The sequence below is a fragment of the Bacillus rossius genome, chromosome 12 (genome assembly GCF_032445375.1).
Source record: "Bacillus rossius redtenbacheri isolate Brsri chromosome 12, Brsri_v3, whole genome shotgun sequence".
Classification (NCBI taxonomy): Eukaryota; Metazoa; Arthropoda; class Insecta; order Phasmatodea; family Bacillidae; genus Bacillus; species Bacillus rossius.
In genome coordinates, this window is record NC_086339.1 from 4,455,154 (window position 1) to 4,478,837 (window position 23,684).

General features: G+C 42.8%; 1 protein-coding gene across 1 annotated transcript; it reads left to right on the forward strand.

Moving 5' to 3' along the window:
- Positions 1-5,492: 5,492 nt before the first annotated feature.
- LOC134537393 (endocuticle structural glycoprotein ABD-4-like) lies at positions 5,493-20,471 on the forward strand. The gene is made up of 3 exons (XM_063377765.1): positions 5,493-5,555; positions 12,544-12,674; positions 18,501-20,471. The coding sequence occupies exons 1-3, from the start codon at positions 5,553-5,555 to the stop codon at positions 18,790-18,792; spliced, it is 426 nt and encodes a 141-aa protein (XP_063233835.1). The 5' UTR covers positions 5,493-5,552; the 3' UTR covers positions 18,793-20,471.
- The last annotated feature ends 3,213 nt before the right edge of the window (positions 20,472-23,684 follow it).

Sequence of the window (23,684 nt, forward strand, 5' to 3'; positions counted from 1 at the left end):
CAGATACGCCCATTACGCTGGGGTCAGAATGCCACAGCGAACACGACACGACAAACCAGATAGACGTCGTACAGCGCTCCAGAACGACAGAGTTAATAGCCTAAGGACACAATACCACGACGTCACTAACACGACAAACACTAATAACGGCTGTCGGAAAGTTTTCCCAAGCCAAATTCGTTCATAAAATGCAGTATATAATGCGCTAAAAACAGTGTAGGCACTTATATTTCCTGTTCACAGTTGAAAGTGCATGACAATACCACATTTAGTCGTATATTGCACAAAGTAAGATAAAGTTTAATTTAGATACAAGGAAGCAAGCTATAGATAGGGACTGGAAAATTTCGCGGTTTCAGTGACCTCTAGGGTAGTCTCCATAATCCCGTACATGCCCGGGATAATGCTACCTGCTCATTGGCTACTGACTTGTGAAACCTGTCAACTGGGATGCTTGCGGTTCGATACTTGTATGGTTGAAGGTTTTTCGTGGACTCAAATTCCTTCAGATAAACTGTGAGCCAATCACATAAGCAATATGAAAGTAAATGCGTTTGAATTCTAGCATAACAAGAAATGAATCCACGAATTTTTCAGGTCTCTAGCTATATATACGTTGATAAAAGGCAAACAATAATTCCACTGTTAACTATGCAAAAAAATTAAAAAAAGGTATAAAAAAACAGTTGAAGGCACACTACAAAAAATGTAATAAGTGTACCCAAACGTAAAACGAAATTTCTTTTTCCAGCATACAGATGTACCAAGTCGATTTGAAGTTTAATTCTTTAAGATTTTCGTTCCGTTTATTCAGAAACAGAATCTACTTCTTGCGAGCGGTTTTCTTCGTGCTGACGTCACGGCGATCTTGTCTCTTATTGGCTACTGAGCGTGTCGGGCCGTGGCATTGGAACTACAGCTTTACGTCACTCTCAGCGAGAATCTCTTGAACATATTTGGGACGGAAAAACGAAAGCAAAGGAGCTATCGTGCTGAAATTTCAGGAAAAGGCATTAAATATTAGTCATGACGAGGAAATAAATAATTCAAGATGGCGTGTGAGGCCGAGCCTGGAGGTTGCAAGAATAACTTTGACATGTTTTTTTATCCCGTGTGAATCACAGATGTTAATACTAATATTCCTTCGAAGCATCTCTTAGGAAATATCTTTTTGACGAGACAACGTCTAATAAATCGATGAACGCGGGCTGCACACACGATAAAGTGTCCCGTTACGCACATTGTCCCGTTACGCTCATTGTACGCTTGCGCCGCAGCTATCTCTCTTCCACTCGATTGGAACTACCATCGATTTGACTTTTTCGAGGCACATTAAACTTCAAACACTCCCATTCGTTTCCTACTTTTCCTATCATCCTCCTATCCTTAACAGAATAACACAGATTGGAAGAAGTTAAATAGCAAACATGTATAAACGTTATAGTTAAAATAATCTCTTCGTTAAAGTAATAAACATATTTGAATTAATGAGTGCAAATAAAAGTAAATTTATCAATTAAATTGTAGATTTCATTTCACTCCTTCTTTGTATCCATACAAAATAGTGATAATTCAATAAAAATGATTCAATTTTATTCATAAAAGTATGCAATCATTTCATCAATGTTATTTTATGACGTCACGTTAAACTATCGTCCGTAAACCGACTTTACAGACAACCATTTTTTTTTTTGCAAAGGTGAGGTCAAACTGCTAGGGAGATGTGTTCGAAGCTGTGATGTTTCACAACCTTTAATAATCGATTGTTCAAGTAAACAACGATCGGCTGGTGACCATTTTAAGACGAAAGTCGTGAGATCCGACGCCGCTCGAAGGAAGCCCTGATCGCAGCCGATGCCGGCGATGTGTTTATCGGGGACGGGTTGTAGGAACATGCCGAGGCCGACACCTAACGACCATCCTCGCTTTCCCGTGTCGGCAGGCGGCCCCGTGTGCGTGAGGCGCTCACAGACGTGTTTGGGAGAGCCATTGTTGCATCGGCGCCGCGTCTTCCTGGCTGACCATCACGCTCCCTCCATGTCGACAAACACGCTCTAACACTTTGGATCCACGCTCTCAGCGGAGCCAACAGCTTGAGGCAACATCGTGCCTGCCATTACGTGACGCAAATACTTCCATCGCGTGCAAACGGGGTGGAGGGGGGGAATATTTAAGTGAGCCTTGAACTAGTGCTTAAGCAAATCACCACAAAATTGCACATTGCGAATTACCTTCTCCTGTACGGTGAACGCAGTTTAAAACTTCAGCTCAAAGGTGTAAGGTTATTTCAAAAATACGAAAATCAATAATTTTCACAGAAGAGAAATTTTTTTTATCCACAGTTCTCTGGCAGAGCTGTTGGATATATGTTTTAAAAAAAAATAGTATCTAATACAATTCCTGCAGATTATAAAATTAAAAATAATTTTGTGACCACGGTAAAAAAAATTTGATTGCAACACAAACAATTTATTTAAATTATTATTAATAATACTATTTAAATTTAATTGTAAGATTCGTTTGTGACTGTAAATTACGTTTTAGGCTCAAGAATATTTAAATATAGTAAAATATAATCAATTTTATTTTGTTTTTATTCCGCCTTTTACTCAAACTCATGTGGCATAGGCCACGTGACTGTGGATTCGACAATTGCTCGCCTTCGCTGGTGGCTGACACAGTCTGGCAGTATGTAAACCCTTCATTCCCAGCTCAAGTTGCGTTGAGAAGTGTTTCATCACCGCTAATACCCAAGGACGTGGCCAGGAGGGTGGGGGGAGGTCTCACTTCCAGAATAAAATCTAAACTAGCAAAGACATAATAAGAAACTTATAGCAACCTAGCTACAAAAGGTTACATAGATATTATTTTGGAAGTATTATTGTAATCATTGCTCCCCATTATAGCCTGACATGCTTCATACTCAAAAGCGGCAGGAATTTTTTTTACCAATTAGTCTCTGTTTAATGCCTATTTGCACACGCGATTTTGTAAGCATGGGCTCATAAAAACTTGACATGTGTGTCTAATGTATTTAATAACATTGCGTATTTATGATTATTTTTAACGAAATCATCAAACAATTGACTCAAGAACAATCAAACAAACCCCAAAATATAAAATGTTCAGTTTTAATTTCTCAAGCCTAATCATTACTTAAATATCTGACGTTTGCAAACGTTTGAGTTGTAAAAGTCTACAACCCCCTAATATTTTAGTGTTAAGAATTTTATTCTTCTTAAAAATTCAAATATAAAGAAAATTTAGTTATAAAAATATATATAATGTTTATACTGGTCTCCTCCTGCAAAAAATCCTGGCTACGGCCCTTTAACGCCCCACATGTAACAGTGATCAGTCACGTAAATATTTAGCGAAATGCTCGTCTGCAAAACATATAAACTTCCTATAGTTATTATATTTTTTGTAATAAAAATGTTTAATACTACATAGTCTATACTTAGGGACCGGAAACATTCGCGGGTTCAATGAACTCCAAAATGAACTCCATAGTTCTACGTACACTCGGTCAAATGTCATCCACTCATTGGCTGCTGTCTTGTGAGACGTCCCAACGTAGCAGCCTGTGATTCGATAAAGCTTTGGTCGGGCGTTTCTCATTGGCCCAGAGTCATCCAGGTGAGTTTTGAGCCAATGGCAGAGGCAGCACTGAGGTATAACTATTTGTATTTTAGCCTATAACGAAATGAATTCGCGAATTTTTCCGGTCTCTAGCTATACGTAGGGTCACCTCTATTTCGCGAATACAGTTTGTGTCAAGGTATTTCACAAAGCACTGTACTTATTTTTCTTTATGGGTAGAGACCGGAAATATTCGCGGGTTCATTTTGTGATAGGGTAGAATTCATACTCGTCGCACCAAAATTTACCCGAGTGACTCTGAGCCAATGAAAAACTCCTTCAACAAAAGAAGTATCTAATCACAGGCATCCCAGTAAACAGGTGTCACGAGTCAGTAGTCAAAGAGCAGGTGTTATTTGCCCAACTACGTAAAAGGTCGCGGAGACTATCCTAGGGGTCGCTGAAAACGCTAAATTTCCCAGTATCAAATTACGGAGAATGGAAAGGGTGCCTCCTACATTCTCATTGGACCCGTCAAGTGCGGGTGAACACCTCTCAATGACCACAGCCAATAACTACAAGGAAAAGGCTGCAGTGTTTTTTGGAACCACCTTGACACGAAGTGCATTTGTAACGGCCTGCATTTTTCGAGAAAATATTCCGAGAGTAACTGAAAGTTAAAACACTGCAGCACCGTCAGTGACTGGTTGAGTTTCTTCTTTTAAGGTGCATGTCTGCTGTTACAACACCGATCACAGTAATTCAGCGCGGAAGAAAACGCGTCAAGAGTGGCCCCGGTCGAATAAAGCAACGAATTCTCTCGCCAGACGGCCCGCCAATCACAAGGAAGAAAAAAACCGCTGGTGCGGGTGTACTTTGTAGCAGTCTTAAAGGCGTTCGGATTTATTCGCGAGATAAATGCCTGCTCCTGTGTATTTGCGAGATGCAGGCGTCGCTAGCTGACACGCAGGCTGCTGCGCGGGAGAGGGAGGCGTGGCTGTGTCTCAGCACGAACACACCTCGTGACCACGACACTTGCTGGCCGCCGCTGTTCGGGACACTGCCCGTCGACAGAGCGAGTCATGGCCCTTCTAGTCGAGCTGTCCAATCGCCGAGCTCCACGTCACACGGCTGTGACACCATCTACTATCATCTACACGAGCTAATCGACCACTTACTATAGTAGAGGCAGGCAGTTTTCGCGAATAAATCCGAACGCCTATATTACACTGCAAACCAGGCACACCCGCAACAGAAGTTTCCCCCCTGTGGATTGACGGCCGTCTGCGAGAGAAGTCGTTCGTCGTCTTGTTTGAACCGTTCGCTTCCGCACTGGATCTCCGTGATCGGTGTTCCAACAGCAGACGTGTTACTTGAAAAGATCCTCGGGCCAGTCACGAAACACGGGCGATGCTACAGTGGTTTTAACTCTCGGGATCTTTTTCGCGAGAGCTGCAGCTACACGGCCTTCAACCTCCATCAACTCCATCCACCGGCTGCTGTATCTTCTCGGACAGGTCGTGCGCACGACGGGAAGTGCAGAGGGTGTGCGGTGTGTGCTCAGGGCTGCTCAGGAGCGCGCCTCGCGCGAGGTTCCCCGACTGGCCACCGCGGCGCTGCTGTTCGCGCACAGGACCTCGGCGAGGGAGGAGGATGGGGGGGGGGGGCGCAGCTCCCGTCGTCGTGGGGGGAAGTCTTCGGCGGCCCCGCCTTTCCGCGAAGACGCACCTCCGTCGGATGGGCCTTCCTCCCCTCTCCTTGGCGGATGCAGCAGCCCTCCTCACCTTATGCCCCCCGGCCAACACCCCCTCCCCCTCGCCGACGACCACGTGGGGCCTATCGGGGACAGCCCAGCGCGCCCCTGCGCGGCGGCAGGTATATATAGTTCCCACGGCGACGACGACAAACCACAGTCTCCTCTGGAGTCCCGACAGCGCAGTCGCACCTGGGGGAAAACTCGCCGAACCACGATGGTGAGTCTGCGGGCAGTTGGAGGCTCCCGTCGAGCCGATCATCGAGTGTCGTCCTCGCGAGCTCTAGACAGGCCTCTACGAGCTCTAGACACGCCTCTGCGAGCTCTAGACACGCCTCTACGAGCTATAGACACACCTCTACGAGCTATAGACACACAAGACTGCTAGGCACCGAACTCACAGCAAGTCCAGACATGTCTGGTGTCATATCCTGTTCTCGTACCGAACACTGCTTCACTACTTGTCAACATCAATATGGAAATGCGCGTTTTTTTTTACATTTTATTTATTTTTGTTGAAATATAGCTTCTTGATTCGGCACAATAGTCGGTTAAACGCGCTCTCCACAAACCACGAGTTCCTTAAATTTTTATATTGATGTAGGCGAAAATCAATTATATTTTTTAACCGAAACAATATACAACGGATTTAAAATCTTTACTGGAAAAATACAAGCGTTTGAAGGTGGGTCTAAACATTACTCGGCGCAGCTAAAACGAACCCTGGAGCTTTTCTTTCGCAAAAAGTCCGCAAAAACACCGTGTTTTGAGCACATCTTATGGTGATGCTAGTTCGAGAACTCTCCCCGTTACGACCACGTTTGATGCAGATCTCACAGATCCAACTTAAACTGTGCGTTTCACCGTGCTATAAATTTAAATGTGTAGTAATAACAGGTGCATGCTTTTGTCCCGAAAAATTCTGATGTCCCATCAGACTGCAGCGGTTTCTTCCTTGCAATTGGCGACCGCCTGCAAACAAACCTTATTTAAACGGACCATTCCGGATGCGTTTGCTTCCGCGCTGAATCACTTCGGTTGGTTGTCTAACAGTAGACCTGTACCTGTAAGAATCTCACCCGATCATGAAACACAGACGATGCCACAGGGTTTTGACTCTCAGCTTGTCTCGAAAGCTTTTCGCTAAAAATACATGCCCCTGACAATTGTGCAAGCATACTTGTGGAAACTGTTCAGGTTAAAAACTGTCGTGCTGAAACACTGGCCTCACTTCTGCTTCACGAATGAGAACACAAGTATCTCCGGGGTTCACACCGCCGCTGTGTTCTGTTGGAACACTGGCTCGTGTGAAGGCGTGGGAGAAACAGGACCGAGTGCTTGGCTATACCTCGCCGAGTGCAGGCTCTTGAAATACACGAGACTGCATACGGTTCAGGCGTTCGTGTTCTTCGGAACCCATTTCGGCGAACTTCCAAAGTATCCGACGCTGATTATTTGAGACCCGGAACTTTCGCAGATCATTTTTGGTGCCCAGTCAGACTGAAAAAATATATATCTTAGCATCGATTTGATGATAGGTTCACGATTGTACCGCCAATCCCGTCTACGACTGTGGATCGGTTAAATATCAGCCATCAGCATAGAGACTAACTGATACCGACCCTCTCATAATAAGGGGAGGTTCTTAATGTAAGTAATCAGCCAATAGGGAAGCATTTGTGAGGGTACGGTGTACATAGTACTGTCTGTGAATTTGAGCCTGACACCGAACGAACCCGCTTGATTTCCGGACCTCTACTGATTATGTTCGAAGTCACTGCGTTTCATTACATTTGGGGATAGGACAGAAAATTCTGTACGTTCGAAATAAATTTCACAATCAATTCATTAAAAAACTTATTTGTTAGTAATTTTTACATCTTTCAAGGCGTTTCCGTTACCATTCATATTTGAAACGATTAGCACCAAAGGTCTCTGGGATTGGCTTCCGGTTAAGGCACGGAAGAGTATGATTTTTTTTATTAGGACAAGTTACACTCGTTGTGTAAATATTTTTGGCAGAACAACAAATGCAAATGACGTATCGAGAAAAAAATTTGCAAATAAAAACTTTTTTGAAACATTTTTATTTTATTTCTCATCCGTTTGAGTTTTTTTACGTAGGCTCATAAAACAAAACGCATCCGATTTTTATAGTCACCAATCTCATAATTTTGTTATTAATAAATTTCGTTTGATATAGCTCTATACTTTCATGTTGGTTTCCAAATTCTATGGCTATATATAAAAACATTTTTATATACATTTTGCAGTCATGAGCAGATACATTTACCTATGTTTATTCCGACATTTTTGAAATAAAGCTCTTTGAAGGTCTTTTTTGTTTTCCACTGTTGTGATGCAACCCTATGAATTGTTGTTCAGGTAACGTAATGAAACTGTCTTTTGGTTGTTGTTTTCCTTTGTGCTATCCTCACCGCCACGTCGCGTGTGTTCCATTATCTCCCTCTCTGCCTTCACCTACAGAAAGCCTCGAGCGAACCATCGCTCTCCGGCAGACAAGTGACCTTGGGTGCCTGGCTTTGTACTTTACCACTTTCGGTGCCATCTTCCACGCTTCCCGCCACACCGCGAATGCTCTGCGGCATTACCTCCAACTAACGCTTCGTAGTGTGAACGTAGATGCATCAATACATACAATATTATTAGAAGTCGCCCACTTTTAACACGGGAAAAAAAAAAATTTAATATATGTTTTTAATCTGTGAAATTCCCCGCGAAAATATACGTTAACGTTATCCACAACTAAACAATCATGGTCGTTAGCTGAAATATCCACTGTTTAAAAACTTACAGCGTAATTAATAAACGTTGTACACAGTATTTTGTTTATGTAAAACTTATGATGTTTGTAAATTTATAAATTAACACGAAAACAGTCCCAGGATTTGGTTCGGATTCTTTCCTGGGAATTTATGCTTTGTGTTGTTCCAGTGCCTCCAATAGTTAAAGTTACTATTTGTAAACCGTTCCCTTAGTAGCTTCCAGTGTTAACTTCGCATATTAATAAACATATTACAACAAAATTAATTCCAATTACTGAATTAACGATTATCTTTTCCATTATAAAAAAAACATTTTCTTGATTAAACCTTTAATTAGAATATAAAATTATGCGCTAATTTTTGTAAGAAATAATTATAGAGTTATATCAAAAAAATGTATTTCGTATATATGAAAAAATAACCATAGTCATGTGCTGTGCAAATTTACACTTTCTTTCTTGTAGTGTTACATGCTTATTCTTTAACAGCTGGTTTCTTAAAAGTACCGATTTTTTTTTTCTGTTTGCCTAACGCAGATTCAAACGCCGACAAATCAGTGAAGGCAAGTTTGTCACCGCTGTGTTCTGTGCGAGCGATTATGTGTCAATGATTATGATTTGCAGCAACATAGACATTGACTTGAAATTTATCTCACGTTTAGTTGTTTACTTATTATTATCTCCTTAATGCAATGTCATTTTTAAACATCTAGCATAATCCATCATACGGTTACAGCAGCATAAGGAGCCCTGAGTGCGGTTATGCTGCAATCAGAATGTTGCAGCACACTGCCCTGATGAGAGACTAATTAAATTTGGCCTTGTTTACATTTTACCACAAACATAATTAACTGGTGTGTTAGGATACATTTGAGTTACAACCAATCAATTTTAATATATGTTCATATTTTCTTTTTAACGTCTCAAATTTTATCCAACACCATGCAAATTACATCATGCAAATTTTTTACTAAACAATCTGTTTTGAGTTTCGAAATGAAAACTGTTTTGAGACTCGAATTTAGAACTCGAAGCAGTGGACAGGGCAGCCTTTGTGCGGTTGACGACCGCCGTCATTCATCCCTCGCTGCGTCCCGAGAGGAGACTTGGGGCTGAAGGTCACGCGGTCACCGGGTACTCGTGACGGCTGGGTTCGAACCCGCGACCCTAGCCCGCATGTCGAGACGCGAGAGAGAGAGAGAGAGAGAGAGAGAGACAGGCCAACACCCCGCGCCTAACTCCAGCGCAGAGAGGGGGCATCTTGCCGATGGAACAAGCGCCTATCTTGCATCTGCATCTGGACTCAGCGCCCCTTCGACGTTCTCTGGAAACGTTTATTCTCCCCCCTCCCCCTCCACTTTTTTTTTCACAGTTTAACTCTTACCACCAGGACTTCCAGCCAATACAACTGGTCAGGTCCCACGTGATGCTGATCTGTTCGTACCATCATCTGAAGATTTGTGTAGCTACGTCGACGACCTCCACCTCCGACAGGTTTTTGACAGAAGGCTGACCACCCGGTGGCAGGTCATGACCCCCAGGTCATGCCTGTAGCACCGGGCTACTACTAGCTGAAGGAAAACATGCCCCGAGCCGCATATCTTGTCCGTTCGTTTGCCGGGTAATTGCCCCGAACTTTCTCCACGCCTTATTTATCGGCCTTCTCAAGTGACCAGTGCTTCCCATCCCCGGAATATTTCTCAACCCAACGTAACTTGATAGTTGCCTAATAATAATATATAATTTTCTGATAGCGAGCCTTACGTAAGGCACCACGTGTTCAGCTGCGTGGCTTGCTGGCCGTATTTATCACCTTGTTTTTTTAAATATAACCACGCATCTCGAAGCAACAGAACGTTTACGGTCGTTTGGTAACGCATATCTAATAGTTGTCCTCTCCGTCTGGGAGTGTTACCACGTTGAGGTCTCTGACCAGAGTATGAGTCGTGGCCGAGTCGTACCTCTTGGGAACTACACACTGTATTCCGCCAGGTTCGAGATAACCTTATGGCAGTCACCCTTGTTTCCCGATTCTCCGTCGAGGGACTTGGCGCTAGTGTGTAGTGCTCCGCTGTGGCATTAAGTAAGTGCGAACAAGCTGATTTTAAACTGGTAACGGTACAAAGCACTAGCCTCTTATATTTTGACGTGACAACGTCTACTAAATCGATGAACGCAGGCTGCACGCACGAAAAAGGAGGACCCATTGTCCCGTTACGCACATTGTCCCGTTACGCTGTGTCCCGTTACGCTCATTGTACGCTTGCGCCGCATCTATCTCTCTTCCACTCGATTGGAACAACCATCGATTTGACTTTTTCGCGGCACATTAAACTTGAAACATTCCCATTCGTTTCCTGTACTTTTCCTATCATCGTCTTATCCTTAACAGAATAACACAGATTGGAAGAAGTTAAATAGCAAACATGTATAAAAGTTATAGTTAAAATAATCTCTTCGTTTAAGTAATAAACATATTTGAATTAATGAGTGCAAATAAAAGTAAATTTATCAATAAAATTGTAGATTTCATTCCACTCCTTCTTTGTATCAATACAAAATAGTGATTCAATTTTATTCATTAAAGTATGCAATCATTTCATCAGTGTTTTGTTATGACGTCGTCACGTTAAACTATCGTCCGTAAACCGACTTTACAGACAACCAATTTCATTTTTCCCCTCCTCATGACGATCACCACTTCCGTTTAAAACCTTGGCGCGAGTCCAGTTCACGAGCACAGATTCGCCATTAGAAGTCCACATCACCTTAAAAACAAAAGGGGGGGGAATGGTCCCCTGTGTCCTTGGTGTTTCAAATGTTCAACCGCAGCTTGCGGTACTTTGTGCGGTTACAAATGGACGGAAGCGCCTGGTGCTGGGTTCTTGTTGCATCTAGTATCACCATCGCCACAGTTTCAGTGAACCGCGGACACATATCCGTAGGGACTGTAAAAATTCGCGGTTTCGATGACCACTAGGATAGACTCCACGATTCTCCACGTACTCGGGGCAACTATCACCTGGTCATTGGCTACCGACTCGAGACACCTGTTTACTGCTATTCTTTTGATTCTATACTCCTTTTTGTTGAGTGTTTGTTTGCCGTTGGCTCAGAGTCCTTCAGGTAAATTGCTGTCCGATCACTGACGCAGCATTAAGCTAAACGAGTTTGGATTCCAGCCTGTCTCGAAAGGAATCCGCGAATTTTTCCGGTCTCTACATATCAGGTGTCCCTCGAGGTGGCTACAGACTGTATACTGTTCAGGAATACACAAACAAAACCGTGTAAGCGAGCCTTTCTATATAAATGGAATTTCAATTATTTTCAAAATTTAACTAATAATTATTCATATGCATACACGCGTATTTGGATCAAACCTATTATTTTCATGCCTACGCACATTTTCCATTTTATTGGCTTTTCTCGTGTACTTCTTTGTCCTTTCAAAAACAACTTAATAGAAAAAAAATTAAATGAAATGGTGCCCAAGACGAAATTATCTAGCTGAAATAATGGTTTCCGCGCGCTTTTTTACAGTTTCTTTACACTCTTCGTGCTTCTCATTGGCGAATATTTGCTCGTGACGTCAGATGTAGACGTCAGATAACTGACCTGTCTGGCCTCTGAAGCTCTGGTGGCCATCTGACGTCACAGGTACTTGTCCGCCCTTGCACCGTGAGCTCCGAGTGCGTGGTGCGTGGTGCGAGGTGCAGTCGCCACAGAACAAGGAGGGAGATACAGAAGTGCGACTCTTACAGTGGAAACTGATACCATGTTTCTGCGCGACACGAGACGCTATCTTTTGGGTGGGCCCATAACTACTAGCAAAATAAAATAAAACTAGGGATAGTGTTTCCAGTTCAAAGATAGTAATGTTAACTTATCTACTTGATGACCAATTACTTATAAAAAAAATTATTTCAACTATGCGAAGAACACAATTTTTTTTCCCAGCCTAAATTATTCAAAGTGTGTAAGGGGAGGGTCCAGGGTCTCAGGCCGAAGCCTATACACTCTACGCGGTATTAACCATGCAGGACAAGGGCGCGTGCATCGTGTGCTAATTGAGGTTAACTGGTCAGCCATGGCTGCGATTAGCGCCACGGCTGACACTTAATGTTGTTTTGTAATAAAAATGTCATTATATTTAAATGATTAGGAGATGCAAACATTTCTAATTTGCCATAATATATATATATATATATATATATATATATATATCCAAATTAGAGTTAAATAATTTTCACTGGTTTGTTTGCCCGATGAAATAGCTCACGCATTATATACTTCTCACGAGCGACGTAGCTACGTCGGCCAAACGCAATTCGCGAAAGCCACCATCTAGCGGACGGGCCTGAAACCAGGTCCTCGGAGCTCCTCCCAGGCCACGAGCGCTGACGGCGGGTGTGACTTGTTCCAGATACTCGCCCTGCTGGCCGCGGGCATGGTGGCAGCCGCCGCGGCGGCTCCGCAGCCCCAGAAGCTCGACGAGCCCATCGCCATCATCAGCTACACCAACGACCTCACGCCCGACGGCGGCTACGTCTGGAGGTGAGTCCGCGCCCGGCAAGCCCGAGATGCCCCATCCAGCTCTATCCCCGCCCGAACACGCCCGAACTATCCACCTTCGGCAGGGGCGAAGCCAGGGGGAGGGGTTTTTAAGGGGTCCAACCCCCCCCCCCCCCCCCCTAGCACCAAATCTTTTATTAATTTCTTATTCATCACTCAAACAAATTTCATATTAATAATATTAATACAATTTTTACCATTACAATATTTAAATTTAAGTACCGAAAACTGCTAAAATAGCACTATTTTACACCTTAACAACCAAATTTTCCCGGGGGAGGACCCCCGGACCACACCGCTTTAATACGCGGGGGGGGGGGGGGGGGGAGGGTGGTTCATGCTTCTTAACATCCCCCATACACAAATCCTGGCTACGCCACCGACCTTCGGCCAACCTCGGGATTTGTTTTATTTTTGCGCAGGAAAAAATGAATTCAAATATTAAAAGTTCTCGGTTAGTTTAGCTGCATTAAAACACTTTAAAACTCTATGGACGGTTAGTTAGGTTAGTATGGCTACATTAAAATAAACAGAGAAATATAAATAAATATATATATATATAAATGAACCCGAGGTTGGCCGAAGGTGGATATTCTGGCGTGTTCGGGCAGGGACGGAACTTGGTGTACATGTTAGGCTTCCCGTCCGCGCCACGGAGCACCGGCCATAGAGCAGCGCTCCCATAGATCACCCCACCAGACTAATTCATACAAGAGGAAAATTTTTTGACGTGATAACGTCTTATAAACCGAGGGGTCCACCCAGCCCCACCGACATGAAGGTAGGCACACTGGCCACTGTGCCACCGCTAATGTTGCGAGGCAAGCGGTGTTGGTTCGTGTCCAAGAATCACCTCGAGTGCATACTCACTGAGTGTGCCACCAGATTAGTCGAGTTACTCCGTGGTGGCAGAGATGCCTGTGTGTCCACACGACCAGTTCTATGCATTCATTCGCCCATACACCCACTGAGTTTCCATGAGCGATGGAAAACACTCGATGGAGAATGTCGTGGGTCTTTTCGGGAAACACATTCGGCCGTATGCGGCTGCATAGCAAAATCCTCAGAAGTTCAACCACATACTGCCACTTGTTCGCAGGGCATAACTCGCAATCTTTCTGTTTACGTCAACTGAAAATGTCAAATTCAGAAGAAAAAAAAAATTAACAATAAAATGTGTTCGATGTAATAGACTTGTGATTCGCTGTCGCAATGCGCGTGTGCTTTTTTTTTTTTTTGGCTCATTTAACCTCGGGGGACTCTTCTCAGTGATAAATTATCGTTCCAATGATGCTCAATTACTTCTGACCCTTCTTTCCCCACAAGCATTTACTAGAGGCGTGTCTGATGACCGGTTAAGGCCTCTTACTTCAGTCGTGAGTGGTTCTCCGATACTTGAAGGACATCAGCAGGATTTTTCTGGGATTTCACCTAACTTCGTTGAATTATTCAACGTCGCGTCACCAGACTCCACGTTTTAAGAATGGAAACTGCTTTTTATGTGCCACACTGTCCAATAACTTGTCAGAAAAGACCAAAGTGGAATTGTTTCTCTTATTTAGCTGGCAATAAGACACAGTCAAATGAGGATACATCACAGCGATAGCCAGGCTATTTCGCTTCTGGGTAATTAATTATTCTACGGGCATAGGCCTCCTTCTTCATATAGGACACAGAGATAGTAAGTAAAGAAGCATAACAATTGCAGCTACAAATAAATACTATCTCCGATTTGGATTAAACCGTGAGAGATCCCCTCTTAAAATTTTTTCCTTACTTCAGGTTCTGTCCTCGGAGTCTAGCACAGCCAGTTTCTCAGCTGACGGGCTTCTAGAGAATTGCTGCGTCTTCCTTTGCAGCTGAGAGCTCTCATGTTCTGCGCCACAGTTTCCGCGTCGAGGTGTTGAGAAGTGTTGACGAGTTGACCTTGGGCACCGGCGCATCTTCCTGCTGACCTCGGAGGCGATGAAATAATCTCTGCAAGTAGCGAGGGAGCTACTGCGCGTCTTCCCACGAGCTCCGCTGCGCACGCCGTCACTTGCAGTTGCGTCAGACGCGAACCTTGTTTCGAGGCACAGCCAGGAAACACGCGGGCACTCGGGAGCCGAAGAACAACACCGAAAACATACCCCATTCCAGGTGTTTGCCTCACGTTTCGCGATCACTGGCAAATTACATTCCTTACTCTTGTCGGATTGTATCTGATGAAACTGTTAGATTGCCCAATAGAGCTAGTGTAATTTAACGCGCGCGAAAAATTCAGAGCCAAAAATATATATATTTTTCCTTAAAGGAAAAAAAAATAGTTCATTCATATTTTCTCGACCTGCAGGTACAGTTTATAGACATAAAACAAACCTCATTTATTGAAAAAAAAAATTCTTCAAAGTGAAATTCTTTATTACTGTCAGGTAAATGAATAATTTATTTTTGGATAACAATATAAGTTGGCATCAGTGATATTTCTTAATGGGGCCGGCCTAGTGAGAGGTGTAATTGTGATAGGGAGGTGGGATGATAAGTGCCAATCTTGCTGGTGTCTCTAGCGAGGTATCGCCTCTAAGAGCATGTTTCTGGAATGACGCGCAGCCTTCTCGACGTGTATGGGACAACTATTATTTTTAAGCAGTAAACACAATATTTTGTGATGGAAGAACGGAGATAAAGATTTAACGCAAGTTCCTGGAATGCTTTCGTGAATCTGTACCGTGTGCTTCACACCTACACATTATTTAGCCTTTTACTTTCACTACAGTTTATAAACGAAATCCGGAAACATAACTACACATCCGCCCTCAGAGTAGTCTTAAATGCTTTCCATAAACCGACAAAATTTCGGATATCTTGAGCATTTTTAAAATCGCCTAGTTTTTTCTGAAGCTCTGTGCAATACATTTGTTTCCCAATGGGCGGGCATGAGCCATCCCCCAGTTAATCCTTCAAACATAAAGTGGATACTTCTATGTCCTAAAAATAAAATTATTTGAACAACCAAACCGTCTCTCTTCGTAGTGAAGATGTTCTTGTTTAAAAAAAAAACACTCTAAATGCATGGACCGTTTGAAAAGACAAGTTAATGAGCAGTCATCATGTTATTATCTAATTGAAGATTTGTTAATTTTAACTAAGACTTTCATTTTTCGTTCTACATATTTTCAATGTCAGATGAAGCTTATCTGTAAGATTATAAAATGATAATTTCCGTAACTTAAAAGCACCACAATAATTATTGTTTTAGCTCCATCTGCAGGAATAGAGGCCCTGTGAGAATACAAAGCTCGGTGCTGTTGTGTGTGTGGGAATGGTCACGTCCTTGTGTGTGCGCTATAAGCGGCGAGTCAGCTCTCTTGCCGGGGTTCCCACATTACCCGCCCCCAGCGCTGCTATCGCCGCGCCGATCGCCGGCAGGTTGGCACTGCGGCGCCTGTCCCAGCGCTGGCGGCAGGCGTGCCAACGCAACGCTAACCGACACGCCATTGAATTCTCACGGACAGTCGGGACCACGCAATACCTCCCTTGCCGAGGAAACCGCGTGCTTTGAGAGAAACCAGTCTTCGCTATTCGCTAATGATCCATTCTCCCTATTTTCGTCGTTCACTTAGTCCTATTCATCTTTCCTAAATTTTCTTTTTTGGTCAAAACGACAATTACCTACACCCTTAAAAGAACGTTGTTTACAATAAGTCACGGATTGACAGGAAATTCAGTGGCTTCAGTTGCCTTTACGCAAGAGTTTGTATTGTTATGTGTAGTTTAAGTATGCTCAGACTTTGCGTCACGTCAACATGGTCTTTATAAACGGACATACAACACGAACATTGACCATGTAAAGATAAAGATAGACGAGAAAAGTCGTGGATTCTTATCGCAATAGGATAAAATTTACAAAAATGTATCCTTAGTTATACTTCTGCTATTGCCTGCAGTTAATCCAGATTATTCTTATCCAATGATACATCATCAATCAAAGACTTGTCGAATACAGGCCACCTATTTCAGACACCTCTCAAATTCAGGAATGGAGAAAGAAGTATATTTTGTCCGAGTGTGGGGTCTGTAACCATACAGGAGGTCAATTAATCACTCGAATTTTTTTAAGACCCTGCCAATGGAAAGGCGTCGTTCCGTGTTTTACTTAGATCAGGATGGTTGGACCTTCCAGAGCCCTCTTCGGAATTATCTATAGCCTTGGAGAGCCATATGGTCAGTGTTGGGGTCCACGATGATCATATCTGGTCACAAACAAGCGCCTCGTGTCGAAGGGTCGCTTCTTCGAGGTCAAGCATCTCCACTCCGGAGGACAGCCTCCCGAGCCGTGGCCTCGGGCTGGGACGAAACAGCCAGTTGTCCTCCGCTCAGAGATGCTGGCCCCTTCGCGTCTCCCTCTTCCCTCCACCCTGCAACCTCAGGCTGGGAGGTCAGAGGGCGCCGACGCCACTGGCAACCAGTGAAGTCCATTGCGACCTCTTGCCAAACCACCCGCTCACATGCCTCCGCGCGGGTCTCCTGAAGACGCCTTCGCAACTTCGGAGAAAGGAACGGTAGACGTTACCTCCCATCCAAACCTCTTCAGGCAAATGTCTTGCAACAGCATCCAAAAGGGCGCCGTGACTGAGGTTCGTCCACTCACGGTTGAGCCCCATCGATCCTGGTCACATACGATGACGCGTTTGAGGTTTTCTTGGCAAGTGGTTCCAACGTGTGGCAGTAAAAGGACGAAGTAATTTTCAAAATTTCTTTCTCAGGAAAGGTGTTCTGAGTTTTTTTTTTAATTTCTGGCTCTGTCATTAATTGAAACTACGACATTTGGAATAATTTTAAACACCATGATAAATATAAATTTTGTGGGTTCAGCGGTCTCCAAGCAAGATTTTGTAGTAGAGTAGATAAGGGAATGAATTGTCCATGTCTTGAGCTATAGATAGAGACGGGTAGCAGGTTGAAGCAGGAGACCAGCGCCTACATTACACACGCCAGCCGAGGTAGCTTCTTTGTTCGGTTAGACATGACCAACCGGGTTCTTAACTAAGAGGAAAAGATTGTTTGTATTTGTAATGCCAGCATTGGCATGGGATGGGGAACCGATAAGGCGCTATCAAAGTGACTGTGAGACTAGAAAATGTGGCCGGTTGTTCCGAACAATCAGCAGCCCTGCGTGACTTACACACGAAGCAGTCACACACCACCCATGTAGTCAGTCACGACTTGTTGCGTCACAGGCGTCAACAAAGCTTCCAGATCTTCCTACTCATCTGCATTTAGTAATCTTATTCTGTGAGCCATGACTACATGTCAAAAGTCGTTGTAGCTTACAGCTAAGTGTCATAAATCATAAACTTTAAGTGATTATTAAATTAATATTTCTTTAAATTATTATAAAAGCAGAATACTATGCAATTTGTTCCAAAAAAATCAATGATATAATGTAAAATATATTTTTATTCCACCAATTTTAGGATAATAAAAATGGGAAAATTATTTCTAACAATTTCTAATAAAAAATAAAACTTAAACAAATATAGATTTGTAACTAATTAAATACCACTATTATTTAATAAAATAGGAAAGGTTCACTGCATATTGTATTTAACAATCCATTAATATTATTTTAAAACTAGATATCTAGGACTTCTTTGCAGAAAAGGTTAGAGAGAAAACTTTCTCTCTGGGTGATAAGATGTCACTTTTGTTCATAAACAAATCAGTCAACCTTTATGATTCATTAAGGTAAAGAGGAATGTTCTAAATGAAGTGTAAATGATCCACTATAATATTCGTTGTATACCAATTCTCGGTGCGCCACCACAGCTACGAGACGGCTAACGGCATCAAGGCGAACGAGAAGGGCACGCTGAAGCAGACCAGCGACCCGGAGAACCCGCAGGTGATCGTGGCCGAGGGCGCCTACAGCTACACGTCCCCCGAGGGCGTGCCCATCAACATCCAGTACGTGGCGACCGACGACGGCGGCTTCGTGGCCACGGGAGAGGCCATCCCCACCTCCCCGCCCATCCCGCCCGCCATCCAGAGGGCGCTCGACTACATCGCGAGTCACCCGCCCGCCCCCGAGGGTCCCGGCAGGGGCCGCCGGCGCCGCTGAGGCGCCCGCCGCTTGATCGTGCTCTCCTCCGTCGTAACTTCAGTCCCGGTGTGAACAAAGCTAGCCCTTGCCCCGCCTCTCGGCCGCTCCTATTGGTCGCACTTCCCCTGGGAGGAGCGCTGTGACCGCTCCTTATTGGTATGTTGCCCGTGGGAGGGGTGTGCGGCTGATCCTATTGGGAGGCGCGGACGGTGGGAGGAGCGCTGAGACCGCTCTTTATTGGTATGTTGCCCGTGGGAGGGGCGTGCGGCTGATCCTATTGGTCGCACTTCCCTTGGGAGGAGCACTGTGACCACTCCTTATTGGTATGTTGCCCATGGGAGGGGCGTGCGGCTGATCCTATTGGGGGGTGCGGCCGGTGGGAGGAGCGCTGAGACCACTCCTTATTGGTATGTTGCCCGTGGGAGGGGCGTGCGGCTGATTCTATTGGGAGGCGCGGCCGGTGGGAGGGGCTTTAAGGCCGCTCCAATTGGCCGCGCGACCGGAAGGGGCCGAGGCTGACCGATACGCCCCTCCCACCATAACTTCAACACCGCAATGCCACCAGGGCGCCAATCATCGTTGCTTTGTTTGCGCTGTGACTGAACTTACCATGGACAGATTGCAGGTCTCACACACTTGAACCTCTTCTCATGAAGTGTGACGTCTCCCTCTCATCATGGCGCCACTGCTTCCGAGAAGTAGAGCCAAGACATAATGCCACCCAACGGATGCCGACTAACTGTAGATTATCATTTGGTATATAATAAATTATATTTATTTTTTTATCTAAGATTTTCATATGAACATCAAACTGAGTTGTTGAAAATTGCTTACTAAGAGAATTAGTTATTTGTGGCAGTAACTATTTTATATATAGATATATATTATATAATGGAATAAAAAGTCGAATTATTACATTCATATGATAATATATTAAGGCCTCAAATAATTAATTGCTCTGATTCTTTAAGGTTATCAAGATTATAATTTTCTGCTGAAATCAAATATGATATACAATATCAATAATTTTTCAGAAGTATCAAGAGTATCTATACAACAGCTAATTTAGTATGGTACAAAAGTACAACATTAATTGTTGTATAACTAAAGCCAATTTTAGGATTAAAATTATATTGTTTGATATGTTACATATATCTTTTGCGATACAACCCTATAATTTAAACAGCTTGCGAAGTATTAATTCCATTTAAAGGGAAAATTTTTGTAGCTTTTTTTTAACAGTGCATTAATTTGATGATCTCTCTCCTAGAGTTAAGAAACATATTTATACCAACAGACGTTTATGCAAAAACTTCCTTTTTAATTCATTTCGCGAACAAAAGTTGTCTTACACTTCCAAAAATAGGAAATTAGTCTTTATTTTAACATTTTATGTCATCGCAATAATCATATGTAAATGAGATCGATGTTTTCCTGTGGTAGTAGTATTGTCTTAAAATGAATATTCTATATTCAATATCTTTTAACTGATGCATAAATGATTATCTGTGTTTTTTTTAGTATGTATGAGTCTAAGTCAAGTCTATTTTTATTCTATTTTTGAATACTGAAAAAATATATTTTAAATAGTCAACTCAATGTATTTAAATGTTTGTAAATAAAATAAAGAATTACTGAATTGTAATGAGTACTGTGCATTTGAAAAAGAATAAAAAAATAAAGATATTATTCCTGTACACTTTTCTTTTATTTAAATAGGCTATTACTTAGAATTTTCCTTTATAAAATTTCATAACATGTCTTACTACAGAGATTGTCTTTTCTTAGACTAAGGCGGTGAAGTAGCTGTCAAGATTTCATTCCTAGAAGCTGTAGTGGAGTCTACAATAGTTGTTTACCTTCTTTTTTTTTATTTAAACTGTAAAATTTCAACTCATCTATATATTACAATCATATGGTCAACTTCTTAGTTGCGTCTGTATATTAGACAAAACTATTGTTTAAAGATGGAGAAAGTCTGTGCGAAATCTGGTACATTTTTATAGCATCAATCTTGAGCAAGTACATTTTTTTCTATGACTATGTTACTTCACAAAATTGCCAAACGCATAGACAAGATGTCTACAAACATCTGATGAATCAATAATAAAACTTTTTCAGGACCTTCAAATAATTTTTAATACTGTTCATAAAGAAATTATTATGTACACACGATAAACAAAATTAAAAATAACACGATGCAGAAGTTCTATTTAAAAGGCGGTGCCAATTTTATGCTGGAAAATTGGGGAAAAAAAATGTTAGAGATAAATGAAATTCTACATAATTTAAGTGAACAGTCTCCAACTTTTTTTAATCAATGTGTGACTACAAACTGAAGCGAGACGATAAAAAAAATTTGTTGTCTGTAAAGTCGGTTTACGGACGATAGTTTAACGTGACAACATCATAACAAAACATTGATGAAATGATTGCATACTTGTATGAATAAAATTGAATCATTTTTATTGAATTATCACTATTTCGTATGGATACATAGAAGGAGTGAAATGAAATATACAATTTAATTTATAAATTTACTTTTATTTGCACTCATTAATTCAAATATGTTTATTACTTTAACGAAGAGATTATTTTAACTATAACTTTTATACATGTTTGCTATTTAACTTCTTCCAATCTGTGTTATTCTGTTAAGGATAGGGCGATGATAGGAACAGTAGGAAACGAATGGGAGTGTTTCAAGGATGATGTGAAGGAAAATTGCTTACCCAACACCAAGATGCAGTCAAAAATAATACATTTGCGCCACGGACTCTGCAGCAATGCTAGGAGGAACGGGTTAGCAAAGAGCAATGAAAATGTTACATTGAAATGCATGAAAACAGAATTACGCCACGGACTCGGTCGCAATGCTAGGAGGTTCAGGTTAGCAAAGAGCAATATAAAATGAGCGTAACGGGACACAGCGAAACGGGGCAATGTGCGTAACGGGACACTTTTTCGTGCGTGCAGCCGGCGTTCATCGATTTATTAGACGCCACGTCAAAAAAAAAAAAAGAGGTTTCTTACCAAAAACCCAGCAGGAAACTACAGTTCGTGACTTCCAGCGCCGCTAGGGTTTATTTGGGGAGTTGTTCGTGAGCTTATGACGCGATGTGGCAGCAAACAGAGCATTAAATGCTGAATCGTGAGACACGGTTGGAAGCTCAGCTTTGTGTTTCTTTCGTAACTAACTGTTCACAAGTGGACAGAGGAGATGCTAGCGCCCACCGAGCAAAGTAAACTTTTGGCTTTCGGGAAAAAAATAAATTAAAGTTCGAAATAACTTTCGACATATATTTCCCGCTCGTTTTGGATACCTAAGCTTGAACATACATGTAGAATATGTCACGAAGAGAAAAAATTCTTCGATTCCAGCCTATCCTCCACGCGGCGGCCCGCAGAATTCTCAAGGCCGCTCAGCGATAGATAACAGCGCCGAGGAAGGGGGGAGTGGTCGTGAAGTCGAGTCACACTAATGAGAAGCCTAAGATGTCCATCAAGTTCTGTCCCCGCTGAACACGCCCGAATATTCACCTTCGGCCAACCTCGGGATTTGTTTTATTTTCGCGCAGGAAAAATGAATTAAAATATTAAAAGTGGTCGGTTAGGTTAGCTACATTAAAACACTTTAAAACACTATGGACGGTTAGTTAGGTTAGTATAGCTACATTAAAATAAACAGAGAAATATAAATATATATGTATAAATAAACCCGAGGTTGGCCGAAGGAGAATATTCGGGCGTGTTCGGGCAGGGACAGAACTTGATGTACATCTTAGGCTTCCCCACATCAATGCGCGCATGATGTATGTGGCCGTGTGAATTGTCCCAGGTCAGACTACCGATGGAGAGCCCGCTCAGGCATATGACACGCGTCGCGGCTCTGCTTTCCAGTTCGACATTATTTTTCTCCTGAGAATAAATATACCTATACAGTTTTGATTGAAACTACACATTTATTTATTTTTTCTTTAGGTTCGAAAATTATGGATATCTTTACGATTTTGTTTACCTGTCTATAGCTAGGGTTATTGAATAAATTATATTTATATGTATATTGCAATATTGTTTAAAATACTGTTACTAACGCAGGCAGGATCGCGACACACGCACATGTTCAGAACAGGTTGGCGGCCCTGCCAGGCCACCGGCGGAACGCACCGTGTCACGCGCGGTCCAATGATGTGAGGCATGCCATGCGTGCCTGGCCGGATTACAAGGGACCTCGCTACCCCGCCTCCCCACCCCCCCCCCCCCAAGCACTGTTATCTATCGGTGAGCGGCCTTGAGAATTCCGCGGGCTGCCGCACGGAGATACCAGAAAGTACTACACCCTTCTAGACTGTTCGGGCGTCGGTTTCGGCCCACGGGATGACCGCGACTCGTCACAGCCGCTCTAGTCGGTTCTGGAAAGATGACCTTCAGCAGGAGTTCCGATCGGATTCCGAGCGATTGGGAGTGGCGCGACGCGGAGTTCGACTGGATCGCGAGAGTGCGGCGACAGAGTGGCGCGAGACTGTGTGTGTGTGTGTGTGTGTGTGTGTGTGGACAGGCGCGAAGTGAGGGGCGAACCACTGTCGAGTCTAACTCCAGTGAGGAGTGCGGACTGCGGAACTTGACAAGACATCGAGTGACTTGCGAATAAACATTTTTATGTGCCAATACTTTGTGATTGAACATTTTTAAGCACAATTATTTATTATTAATGTAAATATGTATTAGTAACCACTATAACTGTAATAAAACTTAATTAGGCTATCCGTTACAAACCCAGTTCTCCCCAAATAGGGCGAAACAAAACAATGAAATTTTTCCACTTTAATTATTGATTCGTGTTATACCAAAACGCCCCTATCAGAACACCAAGTTTATCTTAAGTAGTGCAAAATTTTCATTTTCTTGTA

Excerpts from the sequence above, each read along its gene's own strand:
- LOC134537393 (XM_063377765.1), top strand. Across the intron at positions 12,675-18,500 it reads GACGGCGGCTACGTCTGGAG|CTACGAGACGGCTAACGGCA; the intron begins GTGAGTCCGCGC and ends GCGCCACCACAG.